At 41.8% G+C, this 23,543-nt stretch overlaps 2 protein-coding genes across 8 annotated transcripts in view; one reads left to right on the top strand and one right to left on the bottom strand.

Moving 5' to 3' along the window:
- The window catches only part of dclk2a (doublecortin-like kinase 2a), a 45,791-nt gene extending 27,909 nt beyond the window's left edge, over positions 1-17,882 (top strand). For both annotated transcript variants that reach the window (XM_030734924.1, XM_030734914.1), the window contains exons 4-17: positions 520-618; positions 970-1,020; positions 3,637-3,716; positions 6,086-6,173; positions 6,680-6,785; positions 7,648-7,705; positions 8,052-8,171; positions 8,267-8,413; positions 8,502-8,635; positions 8,921-8,998; positions 10,015-10,111; positions 11,660-11,740; positions 11,844-11,957; positions 16,396-17,882. In XM_030734924.1, coding sequence (XP_030590784.1) covers positions 520-618; positions 970-1,020; positions 3,637-3,716; positions 6,086-6,173; positions 6,680-6,785; positions 7,648-7,705; positions 8,052-8,171; positions 8,267-8,413; positions 8,502-8,635; positions 8,921-8,998; positions 10,015-10,111; positions 11,660-11,740; positions 11,844-11,957; positions 16,396-17,139 — 1,997 coding nt within the window. In that variant the 3' untranslated portion in view covers positions 17,140-17,882. The remainder of the gene's footprint in view (positions 1-519; positions 619-969; positions 1,021-3,636; positions 3,717-6,085; positions 6,174-6,679; positions 6,786-7,647; positions 7,706-8,051; positions 8,172-8,266; positions 8,414-8,501; positions 8,636-8,920; positions 8,999-10,014; positions 10,112-11,659; positions 11,741-11,843; positions 11,958-16,395) is intronic.
- A 2,587-nt stretch (positions 17,883-20,469) lies between these two features.
- lrba (LPS-responsive vesicle trafficking, beach and anchor containing) overlaps positions 20,470-23,543 on the bottom strand; it is a 178,202-nt gene continuing 175,128 nt past the window's right edge. For all 6 annotated transcript variants that reach the window (XM_030741932.1, XM_030741948.1, XM_030741940.1 and 3 more), the window contains 2 exons: positions 20,694-20,845; positions 20,470-20,602 (listed from right to left, as the gene is read on the bottom strand). In XM_030741932.1, the coding sequence (XP_030597792.1) occupies positions 20,512-20,602; positions 20,694-20,845 (243 nt within the window). In that variant the 3' untranslated portion in view covers positions 20,470-20,511. The remainder of the gene's footprint in view (positions 20,603-20,693; positions 20,846-23,543) is intronic.

Raw genomic sequence — 23,543 nt, 5'->3', positions numbered from 1 at the left:
AATTGCATCATACTTTACCTCCCACTCCCTCCACACAACCCTGACTAGTTTTAGAACAAGCTTCTTCTTTTTTTTTAAACAAAACATACCTGCACAGCGACTTCACAAAGAGAAACGAGCGTAAAAAACTTCTTTTCATATGCTCATGATGTGTTTTGATCATTTGAATGTGTGTGTTGGACTGCAGTGAAAATGTAATGTACAAAATGCTTATCTGTTCCTGTAGATAAACAGTCAGTTATGAAAGTTATGTGTAGTGCTGTACTGATATGCACAGATCTGACTGTGGCCTTGTGCAGTTTTTCATCAACAAACGAGTTCCGTCCTGCTCCATAGACGTGGTGGTAGGATTGTAGTTGACATAAAATTTAATGTTAATGTAGGGAGGTGAAAGCTGTGAAGCTACTCAGTGATATTCTTTATTCGTGGTAACAGTACTGCATTGGGTCTGGTTCACAGATTAGTGATATGAAAGGTTATCATATGCAGTGGTGACTTCGAGTGTGTCGTTTTCCCCAGAATGCAGAGTGCTAAAGTCGTCGTACAGCCGCTCTGCTACCCCAAACCGGACCGCTAAAAGCCCTGGAGTTTCACGACGCAGCAAGTCCCCAGCTGCAGGTAAGGAGAGCGTATGTTACACAATCATTTTAGAAAAATGATACTGGATATTCGCACCTTGTAACTCCACAATCCAGGCAAAATCAAGTCCTACAAATTATTACAGCACAGTATGTGTGAAAATATTTTCACACATTAAAAAAAAAAAAAAAAAATCCCACTCAGCTAACGCCAAAGTAAGCTTGTAAGTGGTTTTGTGGTTGACAGGTTAAGTAATGTGTTGAGAGATGTTGACGTCATGCCAAGTTTAGAGAAAATCTCACTAGTTGGGAGGAGATGTTGTGTTAAGTGTTCACACTTGTTATATTCACCTGAATGTTCTGCATTGCATTTTTTTTTGTGTTATTGTAGCAAGGCGACCCGTCTACTTCTCCACCAGTCAGTCCCCAGTCAAGTCCCCAGGTGAGGCTAAAAATGTTGTGTTGTGAAATCCTTGGTCACGTCCGTGGTTATGAAAGACTTTGTTACCCTGACTTCTTTATGGAACTAGCAGTGACCTCAAATTTGCTGCCCACTTCTGTTTTTAGGTAATCTTTAGGTAATTATTCATTATTCGTGCAACCATTTTTAACCTTTCATTTTGATATTTCTTTGTAATTTTTACCACAAGAGTAAAATGTTAAAGAGTAAAACACCTGATATAGAATCTACCTGATTATAAATAAGTTATTTTATTAGAGGAAACTTGAATCCCCCCCATTAATGATCCAATAAAATCCTCACTGACATCTCATGAACCCGCCACTGCTGCGCTTCACATTTTCTTCATGTTTTATTACTACTATCATCATTGAGCTTTTCTTTAGCCTGGTTTTGGGAAAAAATATAAATAATCAAGGATTAAGCATGTATTATGCCAATCTGCTGTTCCACCACATCCCAAAAAATGTGGTGACAGTGGAGGCCATCAGAATACAGTGAACTCATCGTCATGTTCAAGAAACCAGTTTGAGATGATCTGAGCTTTGTGACATGCTATTCTGCTGGAAGCAGCCATCAGAACGTGGGTACACTGTCATCATAAAGGGATGAGCATGATCTGCATCAATACTCAGCTAGGCTGTGGCATTTAAATGATGCTTTGTCGGTATTAAGGAGCCCAAAGTGTGCCAACAAACTATCCCTCACACTGTTACACCCCCAGCAGCCTGAACCATCGATACAGGGCAGGATGGATCTGTGCTTTCGTGTTGTTTACGCCAAATTCTGACCCTACCATCTGAATGTAGAGGCAGAAATTGAGACTCATCAGACCAGGCAACATTTTTAAAATATCTGTCATTGATATTTTGGTGAGCTTGTGTGAACTGTAGCCTCAGTTTCCTGTTCCCAGCTGACAGGGGTGGTACCCAGTAGTAATTCTGCAGTCTTTGTAGGAATTATTGGTTTACATATGGCATCACTGTGTTCTGTTTGGCAGCACTCTGCCTACTCTCAGTATCACCCTGTTACCTGAACCCATATTAAACACATAAATACGCAAAATGTTGCATATGGATGATGGCTAATGACAAGCTAAACATGAGCTTGGTGACATGCTGACCTTAAGCTCAGCATGTAAATGATGAGTCAAATGTAATATGATGCAACCAAATGTTAAGACCGCAGTTATGTTGGAAAATTGTCTGTTTCCTAGTTTTCCACACAAAACACACATTTTCCTAACAGAGCAGACTGAACTGTTTTAGCTCCACTAACATTAAGTATGTGAATTAAAGCAAAGTTTTCTGAATATTTATTCTTCCATTAATTTGTCCTCTAGTGTTAAATGGACATCACAGCCAAACATGGGTGCCGTGGTTTCTGATTCTTTCCTTTTTTTTAGCATACAGTTCTAACTGAACAGCGGCTTGCATCATGTGCCTCTTGATCAGTAGCAGCTGAGATGCTCTGAAAATAACTTTAACAATGTTGTAATCTACAACGTAACGCCGTGTTGTGTAAATCGTTTTCTCAGGCATTGATTTAGAAGTGCTTTTAAGAAGAAACACTTTGAGTTTACAATTAAATTAAAAGTTAAACTCTGAAATGTGAGTGCAAAGATGCCGCCTGTAGGCAGTGTGAAATGATTTTTTCCTCAGCTCGGCTGGGTTTATGCAGATGAATGACTGAGAGTTCAAGTTTGACGCATTATGGCTCTGTATATGTGCCAGCAGCCGAGAGAGAGGGAGGCAGAAATAGACTGTTCTTGAGAGAATGAATCACTTAAACAATAGAGGATTTCATCCCTGCTGTGTGCATCTCGTTTTAACCAGTCATAAAGTATATGCATACATGTGACATCTAATGGTAATGTGAAGGCAAATTGGCAAAAAGCTTACAGTGCCTTATATCATTGACCAATAATTTATTTATTTTTTTAAATGTATTGTGTCTATATAAACCAATATGAACAGTAATAGGAGCATCAGTCTTGAATGGACATCCTTAAACTGTGCAGCACATAACAGAAAATGAATGAAATGCACATTATTCAGCACTTGTGAGCGGTGTTACCTGCAGCAAATGCTGAATGCTTTTATTTATTTTGGTTTGGTTTGTGTTTATGTTTATGTAGAGGTTACAGCAAAAGAATCATTTTAAGTTGTTTTCTGTAGTGAAAGTGTAGAGGAGTCTCAACATGATCACACACCTCCCCCTCATGGGGAGAGTCTGCAACCTGCTAAAAATGAACTTGTGAATTTGTGAGTGAGTCACAGTACGAGTCTGTTTGATGATTCACTTACTACCACGTGCACACTACACTAGTATTATACAGTTTGCACTGATTAACCACAGGTTACCTGTTAGCATTGATATCACTGGCAGTTTTAACTCCGACCACCACAAAAGTATATTAATACAAACATGTTCATCAAGTCACTGACTGCACCATGTGCTGTAGCTCTGTTATTGGCTGCGTTTGAGATGCCCGCCTGGTTTGTCGATAGATTCTCCTCAAAGCTGTGTGTTAGTCCTAAACTACAAATCCAGAGTGATGAATTCATAATTCATCTGCCTTTCTTGTCTCACGCACAGTAAATGGTATCTCAACCCACAAGTCCACCAAGTCCTCCACTCCATCCCCCACCAGCCCCCGAACCACTCCCACTTTTAAGGTAAGACTGTGTACAACTGCTGCACCAAAACACACAATGTCTTAGCTATACTCTTTATATAGTGTGTATTATATGTATGCGTGGGTTCACAGTGACAGTCACTCGTGGCAGACATGTTGCACACATGAGACTTTGTTAAAGTTTAGTTAATAATTTTACAGAATTTCAGTGTCTCTTATAGCTAAGCCTGAGTAGATAAAGTGATCATTTTGAATTTGAGGGCAGCAACATGTCTCAAAAAAGTTGGTACAGGTCCATGTTTACCACTGTGTAGCATCCACTCTTCTTTTAACAACAGTCTGTAAACATCTGTGAACTGAGGAGAGCAGCTGCTGGACATTTGGGAGAGGAATGTTGTCTCATTCTTGTCTGATAGAAGATCCTAGCTGCTCATAAATGTTTTCAGTTGGTGAAAGATCTGGACTGCAGACTCTTCTACTATGAAGCCACGCTGTTGTGATAGATGCAGTGTACTGTTTAGCACTGTCTTGCTGAAATATGCAAGGCTTTCCCTGAAAAAGGGGTTGTCCAGATGGGCGTGTATGTTGCTCTAAAACCTGTGTATACCTTTCAGCATTGATGTGCCTATCTATGAGTGCAAACTGCCAATTCCACAATCACTGATGCACTCACATGCCATCAGAGATGCAGGCTTTTGAACTGAGCGCTGATAAGAAGCAGGATGGTCCCTCTCCTCTTTAGTCCAGATTAATGATTGCTAAAAAAGAATTTCAGATTTTGATTCCTCTGACCATAAAACACTTTCCCACTTTTCCTCAGTCCACTTTAAAGCGCTCTGACCCAGAGGTAATGCTGATGTTTCATCATGTATTCACATTTAGCTTCTTCTTTATCTCTAAGATGCTCTTTTTATACCCAATCATGTTACTGACCTGATGCCAGCTACCCACGGTTAGTTGCAAAATATTCCTGCAGCCGTTTCATTTTAGTATCACTTACTTTTCCCGCCTTTTGTTTCCCCGTCCCAACCTTGACGTGTTGCTGCTGTCAAACTCAAAATGAGCTAATATTGTTCATGAAATAGTAACATGTCTCACTTTAACCATTTGATATGTTTGTTATGTTCTATTGTGAGTAAAATGTGTGTTTATGAGATCTGCAAATAATTGCAGTTTTTACTTACATTTTACTCCCAGGTGTCCCAGTTTTTTGGAGTTTTTTTGGAATTTTGGAGCATTTTATGCGTATTGGCTGAGGAAATATGGTTATAGAGATTTGACTTTTTCATTAATTGTGAAAATGAATCTCTATAATCCAGCCACATTTGCTACCAAATATTCTTCTTTCCTACATTTATCTGGCTCATTTGTACTTGGCTCATTGCCACCACAGATTAGCATAAATACACTGATTTCAGTGTAGCTCCAACACCTCACAGACTTTAGTGTAAAGATGAGGATAAGGCAAGGTTGCACAACCTACATGTACTGAAATAGAATAAATCAGTATCGAGTGAAGTTATCAAGCCACTGACTGACAGTCATGCTGTACGACCTGTAGGCTGTCTAGATTTTGAGATGCTAATCTGATTTATTGATGGAGTCTCCTGTAAGCTCTGTGTAAGTCCCAAACTGTAATTTCTGAGTGATCCACCTTCACCTTTGCACAGTTCCTCTATAGAGTTATCCATCCACATTAGTTTGGCAGGACTAAGACAGTCAGAAAGTCATTTATTAAAGTAAAAAGCCTTTTTATGTAACTACCTAAAAAGGGACCTTGAAGCTGTCCCACCTTCTACTTTGCTTCAGAGTGTTCCCCCAAAATAGATCCTCACTGTAAGGTAATGCACATTATGGCACAGTACAGTACATAACCGCTGCTGTGCATAATGGAGAAGTTCACTTTTCCTGATTTTTAATGCTGGTGGCATGCATTTATTGCTGACATTTCAAAAATGTAGCCATAAGCTGCTGAAATTGCCACTGCTGTGCTATGCTGAAATAACTCTCTTAATAAATGAATCATTCAGTCAAGTGGCCAAAGAGATCTATTCCAGCAGCTCTGCATTCTCGTCTTAAAGGGCAGGCTTATTTTACACCTGGAAATTATATTTATTTTGGATTAATGTGCAGGTCAACAAACTGGATCTTCTCAGGTAGTTTTTGTTCTAGATTGGAATCTAGAACAAAAACTCTTTTACTCATATGGATTGACATTGACTGGATGTGAAACTGGGTAGCTAGCTCTAAAAGTCTTCTTTTCTTGTAATTGAAGTCCCTAACATGCCAGTAATAGAGCACCAGTGTTTAAATAATTCATTCATTATGTTTTGTGGACACAGTTTCATTTTGCTGCTTATTTTGATGAGGCTGAGCTCTGATCTCTGTTTTTTGGTTCTTGTTTCACAGATCCTTCCATCACATCACCACTCCGCCCCAAATGTAAATGGCTCATTGAACAATCATCAGGAGCAAAGCAATCAGCTGAGTCCAGAAGGTATCTGACCAGAGTTTTTTTTATGCAGAATGAGCTTCCTTAATTCAGTCTGAGAAAAAACAGCAGCAGTAATGCACAGAGCAGTAAAATAAATATAACTCTAGATAATATTCTGCCCCCCCCTCCCCAAACTCATACTTTGGATCTTTAGAGATCTTTATCAGCTGTTCTTCTGATAGTGTCTCTGATTGGAGAAAATTCCTCTGAATTGGTTCGTTCTGTGTGGAAGAGTCAGACGACACATCAAACACCCGCTTTTATGCGAGCGTGCACAGAACCTGAATCAGAAAGGGTGGGTTAAACAAAGGTATCTGATAACCAATGTTGTGATCTGTTATCTCTGACTGGGGTTTTAGGTGTTGTCGAGCAGCTAACGCAAAGAAAGCCTGGCTGTGTTGAACTTCTTTCATAGTACCCCCCTCTGATAGTTTCTTACCAGAGCTTAGTTTCGAGAAACTTTAAGACCTGCCTGTTGCCTGTTTCTAACCCTCACCTCTCCTCTGCAGTTAATGGGAACCAGCACTCGCACGCCTCGAGCATCTGTGAAAAATACAAGATTGGCAAAGTCATTGGAGATGGCAACTTTGCTGTGGTCAAAGAGTGTGTGGAGAGGTAAGTGAAACCTATTTGGTCAGCCTGGAAATGCTGTCAGTAATCTGCAGTGAATGCGCAGCAGTGTCCCCCCCCCCCCCCCCTCCCCATATGCAGCTTATTGAAATATGCATCACATATGGTCACTGCCCAGTCGGGGAGTTTGGGTCCTGATGACAGGCATTTTGGAGACAGAAATATCCCATGGATTAAACCCAGGAGTGATTTCACTTCATTAGCCCTTTAATCTCACAGTCAACACAGCACAGGCAGACAGGGGAGAGTCCTGTCAAGTATGTGTGTGTGTGTGTGTGTGTGTGTGTGTGTGGTGATGTCTTGCACCTTCCTGAAAAGTACTTATGTGAACGCCCTGGGCAGATGTTTGTAATATGCTGCATATATCCTTGGGTGGACATTTGCAAAGCCACTTTTTGTAATCTGACCAAAAACAAAAAAAAAAAACTGATTTATTTGCAAACAGAGCTTTCAGTCAAAACAGAGACAGGATGTCAACCAAATGACGCCAGAGAAAATCACACCCATCACTGTTAGCTCTGACTACGTTGATGCTGGGTGTGATCTCATTAGCAAAAGCCAGGGCAGCACAATTATTCAACCTTAGTTTTAATATGGTGCACGTGTTCTGAGATTTTTATTAAGCCGGCCCGTGTCTGCGCTGTTTCACGGTTCAGACTCTTTATAACAAAGTTTGCTTGTACAGCTAGAATTCCTCTCCAATAACAATGCGGCAGTGCTCCTGCAAACCATAACTGAGCCTCTCCAGTGAGCACTTGATTTAAATTACAGACACTGCTGCAGCTTCACTGCTGTTTTTTTTTTTTTTTTTTTAGTGCTATCCCCTAATTGCGCTGTTTCTGTTCAGGTCCACGGGGAAAGAATTTGCCCTGAAGATTATTGACAAGACAAAGTGCAGCGGAAAGGTTTCACTCTGCATCTCTTCTGTTCCTCACTGCCTCCTCCTTTCATTCCTCTCTTTGCATGTGCCGCTTTCAGTACGAAGTAAGCGAGGCTGGTACTGTACATTAGTGTGCCACTGTGCATGATTAACACCGGCGCGCAGCACAGTTACACCTGTGTGTCTCTGATGCTCATAGCTAGATTGGCTGGTAATGTTTCTTCATCCCCTTGTTCACATTATTCTCACAGTTTCACACGCTTACAACGGCACGCCGTGATTCGCCCACGCGTGACGCACAATTCGGATCCTTCATTAGCATCACAACTGTGGTGCTTGCCCACACTGAATGTGTGTGTATGTGTTTCCAGGAGCACCTCATAGAGAGTGAAGTCGCTGTGCTGCGGAAGGTGAAACACCCCAACATCATCATGTTGATTGAGGAGGTGGACACTCCTTCTGAACTGTACCTGGTTATGGAGCTCGTGAAGGTACGGTAGAGGTCGGGGGTGGGGTGGGGTGGGGGGGCATTTCCTCTCACAGCTCTCCTTTCGCTGTGTGAAGCACTGTTTTTATGTTTTCACAGGGAGGGGATTTATTTGACGCCATCACCTCCTCGGCCAAATACACAGAGAGAGATGCCAGCATCATGGTCTACAACCTCGCTGGAGCTCTGAAGTACCTGCACAGCATAAACGTTGTGCACAGAGACATTAAACCAGAGAATCTACTGGTACGCATGTACACACACACACACACGCACATTTTTTTTTCTACAAATCCAGATGCTCTGTGGGCTTTAAATGAGTATTTCATTCTAGGTTTTTGAGTACCCAGATGGCACCAAATCACTGAAACTTGGAGACTTTGGCCTAGCTACAGTAGTTGAGGGACCCTTGTATACTGTATGTGGCACTCCTACATATGTGGCTCCAGAAATCATTGCTGAGTCAGGGTAAGCTGATGTTTTGGCACAATATGCTTCAGTATAGTGATGTAAACTACTGAATGGAGATTGAAAGGAAAATGGTGCATAAGACAAACTATGTATACACTATGTGACAGCAGAAATGTTTTTGTGATAGATTTACAGTATATTAGAAACCAATTCATTTATCAAATGTCAAAATGTTTTGTTTTCTTGTTTTATGTCCACTCAGTCATCTGCTGGGATGGCAGAAACATTTTGTTGTAAATGATTTAATCTTTTTCTGTCTCCATTCTTCCCCTCATTACACAGTTATGGTCTGAAGGTGGATATCTGGGCTGCAGGTGTCATCACCTACATCCTGCTGTGCGGCTTCCCTCCATTTAGAAGGTACAGTTTGCATTGGTCAGTAAACAAACAATGCAAAATGATGTGGTTTTCGGTTTCAAACACAGATATCATCTATCAGATGGACACAGTCTCCATGATGTCATATATTGCTCCCATACTTTTTGCCTGTTACTGTACTTTATGTTTAGCTTTTTTAACTAAACAAAATGAGAGTATGCTCTGTCTGAGGATGCTCTTCACGCTCATACAGTATGTCAATCACCTAGCTTAGCCCAAAAGCACATCCTGCTTTGTCTATTTTACACCACACAGAAGCACAACTTACTACACTGACAGAGTGCAGTATTAAAATAGATTTGAAAATAGAGACTGAAACTATAAATGCAACAACAAAGTGTTTACTGAGGTGAAAATGTCAAGGCAGAAGTGGGATCATTTTTCTATGGAAGCTTGTTTCCACCACTCAAAAATAAATATATATTTTTTTTGCCATCCCTGAGTAAAAATCTTGTTATTCCAAAATTTCCAACTCCGAATTTTGAACTAATAACTCAAAACTTCAGCTTAGCGCTGCAATCCCCCCCCCCCCCCCCCCCCCCCAACCACAGTAGTCTCCCCCTGCTGGCATTTGGAAATAATGCAGGTTAAGACACTTATGCATTCCTGGGTTTCAATCTTTTATATACAGTCTATTATTATATATACAGTCTTGGCTAAATTGTCAGCAGTCTATTTTATTAGAAACACTTCAGCCACATTATTTGTCAGTTTGATTTTCATGACTGTCAGTTATCCTTGGCTGCATTGGTCACTGTGTTAATGATTGTCATTGAGCCGTCATAGTGTGGACAGGATTTGATTTACATTAATGTGGCCCATATTTCATCTGTAGCACTTCATGTATATGTAACAGCCACAAATTGAAAGTCAAAATCAAAGGTTTTTATTATCAGGCAAAGCACATTACACATGTCTTGTTTTTGTTTAGTGTTTTTTTAGATGTATTTCACGTTTGCTGAGTAATGCATTCTAAATTATCTTTGACTTCAATATAGTGACAATAATCAGCAAGAGGACCTGTTTGACCAGATCCTACGAGGTCGACTGGATTTTCCCAGTCCTTACTGGGACAACATCACTGACTCAGCTAAGGTAGGGACCACTGATACACGCACTCTATATTTATTTATGTCACTTGATGATATTACCCTGGAAGGTTATGCTAAATGGTCTGTTGTATAATCCTTCCCTTTCTGTATGAATTGGCTGTAAAAAGTCTGAAACAAGCCTCCAGCTGTTTTAGTTTAAGCATACACCAAGTGAACCCACAGAGCTGAGACTCCTTTAATGACTACTTTCTGCTGAAGGACACAGAAACCCCTTCAATTCTCTAAGTTAATGTCAAGTATTAAGGTGGCAGCCGGCACTCAGCGTGCAAGACCAAACTGCTAATTAAACACACTTGTGTTACAGTGGCCTTGTCGCTGTAGACGCGAGCAGTTATTGATGCCACAGCATGAATCAGGGTGCTGTTACGGAGCTGTAGATCTAAGAGAGCACGATTTATCTGGAAACAATGTATGCATACATGACCTTGTGAGTACACATATGTATGCACGTTCATTATTTGGCTTTCTTTTAGGAACGTGTTTGCACTTTATTGCAATCCAGCAAAACCAGCTCTGCTGGGAATTTTACTTTGCTAGAGTTTATACATTTCCAGGTATTGTTGGCACTGGCAGAAAGGAACTGAATTTAATGTTTACTACTGAGGTTGTGGTGGGCGGTGTTGTTGCTGTACTAGATGTCATTATACTGAAAAGTGTTGTTAAGATAGTTTCCTGTTTACAGAGTGCATTGATTATTATTTTTCCTTTTTCCCCCCTATAAAACAATTATAAACCTACCAGACACCACTGATTCAGTACCAGATAGCATAAAGACCATCACTCACTGGGTTGTAGAGAGTTTAAAAGGCCAGAATTTAGCCATCTTGTTTTTTTTTAGAGCCATAATTGTACAAGATGGTGGAGTGCTCAGTTATCCCCATACTTGGATAATATCCATAGATTGTATGAATGCATGAACCAGACACAAATATGTGCTAATAGTTGCTAACATGTACATAAAATCCTATAATTTACTTCTTGTATATAATAACGTAAAGTAAATAATAACATAAAAATGTTCCAAAAGCTTCTAATAAAAAGCCAAAGAGGTCCAGTTCAGTGACTTGAGTTAGCTAAGGTGACAGCAAGCTAACACTTGAAATCAGTGAGTTATATAAGACACAGTCCCCATGAAGCAGGAAACTGACTGCAGAGCCCAAAACTGGTTCTTGCAAGACTCCACAGAGCATGTTTCTTTCTGCTGTAAAGTTGGGTATTTTGAGTCTATGGACTCATTTTGTGAGCTAGTCTCAAGTTATTGATCAAAGAGCAGCAGTTTGTGGCAGTTCCACACTTTAGTTTTTAGTATTATTAATTTTATTCAAAGGGCAGAAACACAACTCGATATCGATGATGTTAGCCCACAAGTTTGCTAGAGCATCTTCATAGTTACTTGTCAATGTGGTGCTCATTGCTTGTTACACTGCCACCCAGTGGCCAAACAGACAAAAATATAACTTTAATTTAAAATTGGAGTTAATTTTTTTTTAAGCCTAATGTTGAGTTAATCCAGTGGTGTGTACTGTTGCAGGAGCTGATTGGAAAGATGCTGCAGGTCAACTCTGAGGCTCGATACACAGCACAGGATATCCTCTCACATCCATGGGTCACGGTACTCTGACACCATCCCTGTGAACACTGCCTGAGACCACGGTTATTTGGTTCCTGTGTGGATTTAAATTTGTGCGTGTGTGTGTGTGTGTGTGTGTGTGTAGGATGATGCAATCATGGAGAACAACATGAAGATGGAGGTGACAGGTAAACTGAAGACGCACTTTAACACTGCGCCAAAGCACAGCACCACCACAGCTGGGGTGTCGGTCATCATGGTAAGCACCCGGAAACATCCCCAACCCAACATGTGAACGATCCATGATTTGATTCATATTTCTAGAATATTTTTTAACTTTTTTTTTTTTTTTAAATTGAATCCTGTGACTATAATCAGATTAACCTTCAGTGATCTCCTAAATCTAAATCTGGAATATTGAGGTCTTGGCATGGGCTTAGTTGTAAGTGACCAGGAGCCTGCGGTCGGGTGAACATGTCAGGCCCGTTTCCAAGCATTTACTGCATGATGGTGAATGTTTGACCCAAATACAGAAGATTATGCTCCTCCTCATTGGCTTGATCTCAATCTAAGGTTCAGTTGACCACCGTGCCAAGAATTTCCGATCTCGTCTTCATTCAAGAAGACACTGATGACAAGTCATAAGCATCTTAAGACTTTAGAGACAGAAAAACACAAATCATTCCTGTAGTATTCACATCTTTCCATCCTGTCTCTTTCAAGCCTCATTTACATCATTTCCTGTTATACCATTTGCCTTCCTCTCCTCATCAGGTCACACCACCCATCAGCTGAGTGTACTCTCTTCAGTCTGTCTGAAGTGAAAGCGGGATTTTGGTGGTGGTGGTGGTGGTGGTGGTGGTGGTGGTGGTGGTGGTGGGGGGGGGGGGGGGGGGGGGGGGGGGGTTGATTAGCAATTTGATTTGACACTCCTCTTCATGCAAGGAGCCTCATTTTGTTGTAAATCTCATTTGACAGTTTGAGGTGTAATTGTGGGCCCTGGCCTCGGCTCCTCCTCCTCCTCCTCCTCCCCCTCCTCCATGCTCTTCCTCCACCCTCATCCTCACCCCTCCCTCACACCTGACCCAGGACCACAGGGGACGCCTGGAGCTGAGAGCTGGGTACACACTTCATACCACCGCCCCTCTTAACTCCCGTCTTCCTCTCCGGCTATCGCCCTTCCGCTCGCACTCTTCCTCCATCTATAACAACTCCCATTCCCACCCCCACTCCCCCCTCCTCTTTTCCCTTCCTTCCTGCTTCATTCTCCAGCCCCCTGCTCCACTTCTTGGGCTGCCAGCTGCAGTAACTGCTCTCACTAACACTGTCCTGGATTTACCCCTCTGACTCTTTGCACACTTGTCATCCTGCTCCTTTTACTCACATTGAACTCCTTTTCACAACTTTAAAGTGATATTATTAAAAAGATGTGGTTTTCAATAGTGTCTTTACACTGCTACTGCAATGCAATTTGCCTCCTTCTCTGATTATGTTAGTCATCACAGTTGGAACACCCTTTAAAGTTAGCTGCTGGATTTATAAATCAATAATTGGTTCCTTAGCAGTGTTTTTCATTTATGATAGTCTGGCGCCACCTTGAGGATAACCTGTAGAAGTGCACAGGCACAGATTTGTAGTTTAAAGCTGCAGAGAAGGATGCAAAGTGGCTTTATTGCCTTGGATGTAAGACTCCACTTGTGCATTTTAAAGCATAAGGCCAGATTGTTCTGTGCTGCTTTTGTTGTCTACAAATCCAATCAGAGCTTTTTTAAAAATGCCCAGTAATATTTTTCAAACAGGTGAGCACTACTTTAGCAAAACTACTTCGGGCGGGAACAATGGCACATTTATTTGGGGTTTAAAAACAAAACAAAACAAAAGAATAATACAGTTTTGCTGCATGGTACAGCTACAGCACCAGGATAGTATGTGTGGGATAGTCTTAAGTAAACTATAGCGTCCATGTTTAGAGTAATAAATGAACATAATAAATCATCCTGTGCAACAGTTTGGCTCACTGGTATGCTCAACACAATGGAGCTCCGCTGGCCTGAATTCACTGAGGACATTTTCTTGAATGTTTCTTCATTATAATTAGTTAGCATAACCATCCACAACTACTAGCGTACTATTTTAACAGGGTAGCCTACATCAGTGTGCATTTGTATTCACACAAGTACAATGGAAGTAGGAAATACCCAGTAAACTTCTGATTATCAGAGCTTTAACTACTGCAAATGAGTCGTACTTCATGCACAGACTTTGATTATGTTACACTTAGTTCAGCCTCATTCATTATGTTTAGCTGATAATTTCATTTATATTCATTTGGACTGTACATAAATGATGGACTTGGCCAGCATGCCATCACCCATGCGGTTGGTGCAGTCCCACTGCACAAGCCTCAAGGGCAGCGTTCTCACTGTCGTGATTTTAGCTTTTAGAAATCAGACAATAGAAGTCTGGATCTGACTGACAATACACACTCAGTAAGTCTACCCCAGTGTAATGTGGACTGTAATCTACAAAATGAGCTTTAAGACATGAAACCATAAAGAGTGAGGCAGCCAAGAGCCATTAATGTAGAGGCTTTTATGGCCCATTTACATCAAAAGCAGCATTCTCTGCACTGACTGAGCTGAGTGACCAGCCCAAAATTTGCACTCAAACTCTTCTGCTATGAGGGCATGCTGTTGTAATAGCTGCCGTACTGACAGCAGCCTTGCTGAAATATGCAAGGCCTTCCCTGAAAAAGATGATGTCTGCATGGGAGCATATGCTGCTCTGAAGCCTGTATATACCTTTCAGCACTGATGCCTTTCCATGTGTGCAAGCTGCCAATTCCATAGACACTAATCCACCCACCCGCTTTTGAACTGAGCACTGATAAGAAGGATGGTCCCTCTCTTCTTTAGTCCAGAGGATGTGGACGCCCATTTTTCTACCCAATTGTGTTACTGACCTGTTGCCAATCAACCCAATTAATTTCACAATGTTCCTCCAGCTGTTTCTTTTCTGTTCTGCTTAAACATTTGGTATGTTTTCTGTATTCTATTATGAATAAAATATGGGTTTGTAAGATCATCATTCTGTTTTAGCTTATACTTTATGCAGCAACCAACTTTTTGGGAGTTGGGTTGCACAATATGCTCCACTCCCTCTCTGTCTTTTCCTATTGTTTGTGCAAACATGCATCACAGTCACAATTCAACACGCACATACAAGAACTCCCAGCCTGGTGTTCTTGCACTGCTCTTTGCTCCAAACCATTCATGTGAAGACCAAGCCGTGGGAAATAATAGGTTTCAGAGCGCTGTGGTGCTGCTGTCATGTTGTATGTGAAAGGGCACACATACATACGTTGATTAAAGTTTTTATTCCTTTTTAATCAACCACAACAGTCTCCACCTGCTGGCCATCAAAAAGAATGCTGACCCACAAGCCGCGTCCATCTTTTATATACAGTCTCTGCACTCTTAGTAAACTCAAAGGAATAATCAGTTATCGTTAGCTAATGGTGTCATTTGTTTCTGCATATTATTAGCTAATAATTTCAAAAGGTAGACATACTTTTACCAAACTATTTCAGTCATCCATCGTCATTTATTAACTCTTCTATTTTAACTTTCCTGCTCAGTAAACTACACTCAGTTATTTGATTGTGATATTCTGCCTGTTCTTTCCATACTTCCCTCTGTGGTGTGTGAACCGCTGGCTGGGAGTCAGTGATCTGTGGCAGACTTTTACCAATCAGACAACAGTTTGTCTGTTTGAGTAATTTCACTGTTGACAATGATGAAAATAAAGTTCCAGGGTGATGCCAGGCTTTTTGTTTAAAACTAACCATACACTTAAATCACATGGAGTCCTTTGACTGTTCTGTAGCACTCACTGACACATGTTTCTGCCTGATTTAGTCCTTTATAGAAGGTTTCACAGTTTGTTCCAAGTCAGCCCGCTGAGTCATTTGTTTTGGGATAGTTTGAATGAACTGAAACGCTGCAGCAGCACTGATTTGGAACAACTGTCCACCGCCTGTCATGCTTGTTGTGTTGACTTTTCTTTGTGAAGCTGTGAGTAAGACTAGTCTCTGTCCCTTTTTTGCTTCTCCCCCCCCCCCCCCCCTCCCTGCTTTTCGTCCCTCTGATTTAGCTCCAAGGCAATGGTATGTACTAACACGATGCTACGCCTTCGTCTGTTCTGCTTTTGAGATTCAGCACGTAAAGGGCAAGTGAGGAGTGTCACATTTACTACTTTTTGTCTTAAGAATAGCCTTAAGAACATGTAATTTTGGCTTTAGTTTGCATAAAAAGAACAGTTTATGCATCTTTTAAATAAAGTAAAAGTTCTTTCTCATTTGCCCTTTGTCTGCACATAGAGTAGCACTTTAAGTGTTTTCCTTCTCTTGGAGTCCGTCTACTGTGCAAAGCGTACTTTCTTTTTGGTGAACATCTTTCAGTTATTTATGTCCATTTATTTCCATTAGCTTATTTATTCATATCTTTTGTTTATTGACTGAAAACTGGGTGAGTAGTTCTGATCGTAGGTATAAAAAGAAAAGTAAAGGGAAAGTCAGAAGACTCATTTATGCTAAATGAGTCTGATTTCCTGAGATCGACCCACAGCATCTGTTTCTGTTCTGACTCGTGTTATTGGACGCATACGCGTCAAGCTGATGGTTTCTTTTGTTTTTCCAGAACACGGCGCTAGATAAGGAGACCTTTCAGCTCACAGGTCGTTGTTGTCCAGGGCCACAGGCGGTGCCACGTTCACCAACCTCGGATGGCACCAAAATCCCACCTGCTCTTCCGGGCCAATTAGCGTCACCGTGTGCCAAAGTACCACAATCTGACAAGCTGGCTTCACCAGAAGCTGCTGGGCCTGATACCACAGCCAACTCTACAACTCCCTACTCTGATTCTCCAAACGACCGCCACACATTAGCCGCTAAGCTCGACCTGCCCCCCTCTGCTCCTTTAAGTTCACTTCAGTTCTCTCCATCACCGTCCGTTGAAACTTTTCCCATCACCTCTTTGCTCATTTCTTCCCCTCCACAAATAGAAACCTCCCCGACTGCTGCTCCCTGCTTGTCTTCACAGCCTGCCTCACCCTCATGTCCTCCTGCTCCCCTCGCCTGCACAACTCCCTCTACACCTGTCTCCCGTCCTTCGCCAACATCTTCTACCAAACTGGCCCAAAATGCTTCCCCTCCTCATCCTGCCAAACAAGCAGCATCCCAGTCTTCCTCGCCCACAAAACAAGCATCGCCCTCCCCTGTCTCCCCGATCCAGCCTGTTGTGTTCTTCCCGCTCTCATCCCCGACAAAATGTGAACCCTCGTCCCTCTCTCCTATCCATCCAACCCTGTTTCCTTCTCCTCCTTCCACACCCCTCAGATCCACCACCCCACCCTCTCCTGTTTGCCCTTCTTCTCCCTGCTGAAGAACTTATGGAGAAAATCTAAATAGTCTGCCATCCCCACTTCTCCTTTATCCATGTACAGAAACCGTAGGATAAACTTCACAATTAGCATTTCTCAGTAGCTGTAAACTGAGCCAGTGACTGCTGTGTCCACCTTTTGCCCTCATATTCTTCACCCACTCATTTTATTAGACGACGGGATACGAGGCATTTTCTGGAATCTGTTGATTGTATATATGTTTTTATTTATTAACTGAGGATGCAGAAAGGGAATGAACTGAATATCACTCTTCTGAGGGGTTTGTCTTTTGATTTCATACACTGCTGAGTCAGATTTGTTTTAGCGTCCCATTTGGACTCCCTCTGGTCCCTTTGTAAAGGGTTATTAAATCCAAATGCATCACAAACTCCCATTGCTTTAGCAGAGAGACTACTCTGTGTGTAATTCAAAGCCCTAAACTTGCTAGACTACCTGTAATGTAGCCATCCTGATGGTAACAGCCAATTTACAATTTCATGTATTGTATAAAGATGTCTGCCAAAGTACCACGTAGTTAATGAGTCACAAAAATGTTTTAAGCAGCTTTAGCTCTGCATCTGTGTTTGCATATAAAATTGGGGATTATCAGACCTGCTAAAGCTGAAAGAAATGGCTGTTCACAATCAATTTAACAGGTACGTCTACCATCCAAATTACCTCTAGTGCAGCAGTTCCCAAAATATTGTGGTTTGCAGTTCCTCACAGTAAATTGTATAGATGCCCCCCCCCCCCCCCCCCCCCCGGAGTAAGAAATACTACAAAAACGAATCTTAGCTATTTTGAGTGCACAAGTTTGCTGTTCTACACACCTATCCCGTTTATCATTTCCCAGAGTGCTGGTTACATTTTTCTGGAAAAAACACAAAATCTTTTTTTTTTTTTTTTTTTTTTATTAAATGTGCACAAAGCATAACTCTCTTTCCTCGTGGACAGGATACAGAAATTTGAAGGACAGTTGGAGATGGACATCTAAAAACATGGACAAGTAGCCAAAAGCCATTGCAGGTCCAGGCACTGCTGAAGGAAAGTGATGTAATGTGCACTTCTCTTTAAGTTATTAAAGCCCCTTTGTTTCAGAAGACAACTGTAACTTATTCATTCACATGCTGTATTTGTATGTAGTGTGATGAACCTAAGCTGTGTGTACATATAAAGAGAAAATGAACTGCAGGCCTGCCTCTCGTGAGCTACATCTTTCAATACAAATGGCTTTCAGCCATGACTAGTATTGCACATCACTGTCATGAGCTACGCACACTCACTGGCCACTTTGTTAGGTACACCTGTTCAATGGTTCAAACTGCTGTGATTTACACAGGTTCACCAAAACTGAACAGAAGACTGGAAAAACATTGCCTGGTCTGAATCTTGATTTCCACTGCAACAGTCCAACCCACGCCTAATGAGGTGTACCTAATAAAGTGTCCAGTGAGTGTATAACTACATGAAAACTCTTTTAGAGTATTCAGTGAGCAGTATTTGGTCTGTTGGATTTAAAAGAGTGAATGTGCTGTTATGATTGAGTTTGTACCTGATCACAGGCCAACAGCTTATAGATTACTTCATCAAACCCAGCTTGGCTGAAAATAAGAGCCCACGTTCTGCAGCCTAAATAAATAAAGTACAGTTTAAGTACAGTTAAAGTAAAGAGTTACGTTTTGTCCTCGTTCTTAACTCCACAGCTGCTGTTAGCAGGGCCAAATCCTCAGCTGGGTTTATAACATGATTCTTTCCACAGCATGAATACTGCTTTCCACTTCCTGTTCAGACTCATGAAGTGAAGTTGATATACGGTGTAATTTATTTCTCCTATGTAAATGTAGTTCAAGTAGATTTTCATTTGCTTTGTCCAGTTTGTAAAGAGGAAAACTGTATGACAAGATCAAATGTGTCACTGGTTTGTATGAGACAAAGTGGCTGCTTTTAATGTCCCACTATTTTGGAACAGTTCAAAAAAAAAAAAAGTTAAATGTAATAAAGACTTCAAATCAGTATTTATTTTTGTGGTGAATGTGTGGGTTACCACTGGGGGGTGCTGTGCATTCAGTCACACCTTTATAAAATACACACTCAGGATAATTCAGGTTATAAAATTCAGTTTTATTGTCAGAACTCAGCACACAAAGACACTCCAAACTGATTGCAAAAAAAAAAAAAAAAGTACTGGTTGATAAAAGTGGTTCCCACACTGCTAGAGAGTCAAACCACATTAGAAACACAACTTTAAAGAAAGGAATGCTTCCTGAAAATTAAAGACGTAAGAACACGACCGTCAAAAGATCCAGAGTGTGTGTGTGTGTGTGTGTGTGTGTGTGTGTGTCATTAACATGTTGGTGCTGAATCACTCATTCTGTGATGAAGAGAGAAAACCCCACATGGAAATGGGCAAGTCCTTCCATTCAGTGCTCCATCACTGCTCCTCTCACCTCACTCACTTTAGACTCTGAAGGTGCTGAGGTGGCTTGAACACTAGTATCTCAATCCATCACATACATGACCAATGGATTTTATTTTAGGGGAAAAAAAAAAAAGATTCACTGCTTATTCAGTCAGAAAGGAAATAAATCTTAAAGGAAGTGAAAGCAGATTTTAACATTACATGAGTAAGTTTTATGTTTTTGATGTTTGAAGTATTAAATAATGCAGGAGGTCTGCACTGATGTTTTATGAGTAGTGAGCCATGCACACAAACGTAATCTCTTAGCAAGCACAGAGGTACAGAGGGAGTAGAAATCTTAAATATGGAGGACTACATTGAAACATTATATATATAGTTATTTATATAAACGTATATTCCCTCTTCAGAGTCTTTCTTTCTAGTTCATCTATTATTTAATCAAACACTTCATATCTATGTGCTGTGCTGCCAAAACAGGAAAAGCATGTTAAAATGAATGATCGCTTTAATATTTATTCCCCACATACACACCTACAGAGAAAAAAGAAAAAAATCATTCACCCTAAAGTACACAAATATTTGGATTTTTTTTAAGTCACAGAGAAAAGATTCTCACTAACTCCCCACAAATCCCTCTTTTCTTATTCTGAGAAGAAAATAGACTCTTACAGCTAAAAATAGATTTGTTTTTAACCGTAACGTAACGTTAACCCCCACCCTAAGACTGGTATGAAAATGTTCTATCTGATCTACAAAATATAGCAATGCCCTTTTTAAAAATAGTTGATTCTTTTGCTATAACAGGACAGTTTTTTTCCTTCTTTCATTGAGATACATTCAGGATATCAGGATATAGACAGAATAGTGCCTTTGATAAAGAGTTCACACTTGCAACAGTTTGGATTTTTTTTCCCCCCTCCTTCTCCCAGCTTCATCAGTCGCTGCTGATTTCACCTCAGTATCTGGTCTGGTACTCGTGATGCCACCTGTTGAAGTCGTTGTAGAAGAGGACGATGCTTCCGGACGCCATCCCGGTTATGATGCACCTGAGGAGCATTAGGAGGGAACATCATGAGGCCCTGAAGCTCAATTTACTTGAGTTCTTCCTCTGTGTGTGCTTTTGTTAGAGCCTGCTACCTTTGGTCATGTGACATGGCCATGGAGCGGATTCCCGCGTCGCAGCCCGGATAGGTGAACAGCTGTTTGAGGTTGTGGACCTGCCAGACGGATACGACGCCTCCATCCCCACCTGTCAGCAGATACTGACCGTCACGACTGAGGAGCATAGCCTGCCAAAGACAATCAGAGAATTTCCTTTAACTCGTGCTACGTTAATTATTTACCATCATCATCTGTTAAGTGTTAAAAAAAACAGCCGAGTTAAGCTTTTCAACCTGGAAGCGTGCGCGTAAATCGTCTCTGAATAAGCCCGGCGATCTGGAGGCAGTTTGTCTCTCCTGTCAAAGCAAAGCTCATACCGCGAGGTCGTGTGATCCGACAAAAGCGCTCAGGTCAGCGCTGCCATCCTGAGGGGCTTTTCTGTACACAGACCCCGACTGGCAACAAAAATGGCTCCCCACAGCGAGGCCCGGAGATTTACTCGTCTCATCTGCTTTTCCTGCAAACTGTAGCGGCCGAACGGGTCCCGCAGGAATCGCATGTACACAAATCAAGTGATGTGCTGGAGTCTATTAAGGGCGAAGTGCATAGTGGAAGCCGAAACTGAAACAGTCAGGAGCATCAATCAGCAAGTAACCGTAGCTGATGAAATGACGAGGCAGAATGTTAAGTTCTAAAAGCAGCAAATGACACTAATTTAGAGCTTTTGTCCTCTGCGGTTTTTATGACATGCTTTGCGGCGATGCAGCGGGGGAGGCTTCAATCAGCAGCAGCATGTGTGTTGGATTGGGCTCGCATTAAATGGAAAACTGAAACCTAAACTTGAAGTTGGAACAAGTCATTTTCAGGAACTTGATTCGGTAAAGAAAACATAAATAACCCTTCAAGACCCGGAGCCTAATTAAACAAATGTTTTGGACGTAAAAAGAAAAAGAAAAAAAAAAAAAAAAAAAATCGGGCACAAACTTGGATGTGAAGGCGCTCACACAAAGATACAAAACGGCCACACAACGATGCCCTCGCTCGCGTGCTGCATGCCGGTGGGGGTGTGGGTGGGGGCCTCGAGAATCAATCCAGACTAATTGCCTCGTTAGATCGTCATCCAAGACGGGTGGGGCCGGAGCACGACAGGGTGCAGCGCTGCTCTGATTTGTGAGCTGTGGGTCGGCTTTGTGTGCATAGTAACTGTCTTGTGTATCAACATTCAGAGTTAATCTGACAGTGATGATAAAGATGAGGGCTCATTTCAGTCTGTCCGTGGGTTTCAGTGGACTCCAACGGAGTCACGGTTCACGGGAAAAGGTGGGAGTCAGCAGACGCATCAGAAACTGGGTAGCGGCATCTGACCATCAGCCAGGATGCTTAATCATTAATGCTACACTCAGTGAGTTCATCAGCACTTTCCTCGCACAGGGCCAACACAAAAACAGGTCCAGGCCCTGAAGCCAAAACAATGAGTCGGAGCAGCTGAGGCCAGCTGTAGATTTTGATACCAATTCTTAAAAGTTTGCCACCACAAACGATTCTTTTCCTTTTAGATAATCTTTAATAGTGCAGCATTAAAACTGAGTACTGTAACAGGCTGCTACAGTATACATGCATGCAGGCAGCACAGTACACTGCACATCAGTAAAAGAACTATTTACCAAGTCCTATGCTGTATTAATGCAGTTGTGTATCTACTAATGGAGTCCATGACCTTACTGCAGCCCAGCAGGAGGCAGGAGAGCTGGCAGACATGTCAGCCTGGCCAGGTAGGAGGCTGCAGACAGACATTATAAATCAGTCCTTTGCCACTGGGCGGTCAAACAAGATGGCCGATGGCTCTGTGGGGGCTAAGATGGCTACCCGGGCTCAGATGACTAAAAAATGACTCCAGCAGAAACACATGCACTTTTAATGCCCATATTTCCTACTTCTTTCAGAGAACAGTGGGTGGATTCTGGGGCTGGAGAAGGTAAAAAGTTTAATTTATGGTGCTGTTAATCCCCCTGTTACACGGACGCAGGCAGCGAAAAAACTGCTGGAATGGTTACACTGCCTGAGTTATACTAGTACTTAAAAGAATGTAATCCATTCAGTATGGCTCCTGTCACCCGATTCTGCTATTAGACTAGGATGCCGACTGTTAGCCTGTCATCTAACCTCTGACTCCAGACCCCTATAAATTCACAGAGCATACACTCTCTCTCTCACAGTCTTCCTCTCTGTTTCTAAGTGTATACTGCAGGCCAGGACAAACACTTATTTATACTGGAGTCCTACTGTGCAGAGGCTCCAAGGGCTAAGAAGATTGATTCTGGTATGTAGCAGAGTGTACAAAATACTGCTGGAATCTCAGACCAGGAGAGTGAAGCAGGGAAAGGTGAGGTGGTTGAGGGGTGTCTGAGACTCTTGCAGCCTCACTGCAAGATATTAGGATTCTCCTAATACCATCTGACACGGCTGGAATTTACAGCAGCAGACGAGCGCCGACAAGGCCGCCAGTAGCTTGAACTGTTCCCAAGTTTCATCTTCAGAAAGAAATCAAAAACTGCAACGCTCAAAACACATCTAAAGGACACTGTTAGTTTCTCTTAAAGACACAAAGGAATTTTGGATCCAGCATTAGTTTCTCAGGGATTGTAATGCACTCCATCAGTGTTTCAGTGTATTTGTGGCTTTGTGTAGGAGCGGGCTGGTTGGCAGGTTAGGAGCCTGGGCACAAGAGCTTTCTTAATAGGAAACAGGCATGTGGCTGCCTGTCAGAGCCAGCTTACATTTCCCAGGCCAAACCGGACACATCGGGTTGGGAAACTAAAGGCAGTAGTCGCTATCTTATGTCACCCAAGCCACGAGGGAGGAAATGGGGAAATGAGGAATGTGTCC

The sequence above is a fragment of the Archocentrus centrarchus genome, chromosome 1 (assembly GCF_007364275.1).
Source record: "Archocentrus centrarchus isolate MPI-CPG fArcCen1 chromosome 1, fArcCen1, whole genome shotgun sequence".
NCBI lineage: Eukaryota > Metazoa > Chordata > Actinopteri > Cichliformes > Cichlidae > Archocentrus > Archocentrus centrarchus.
This window is presented reverse-complemented; position numbering and strand designations above follow the sequence as displayed.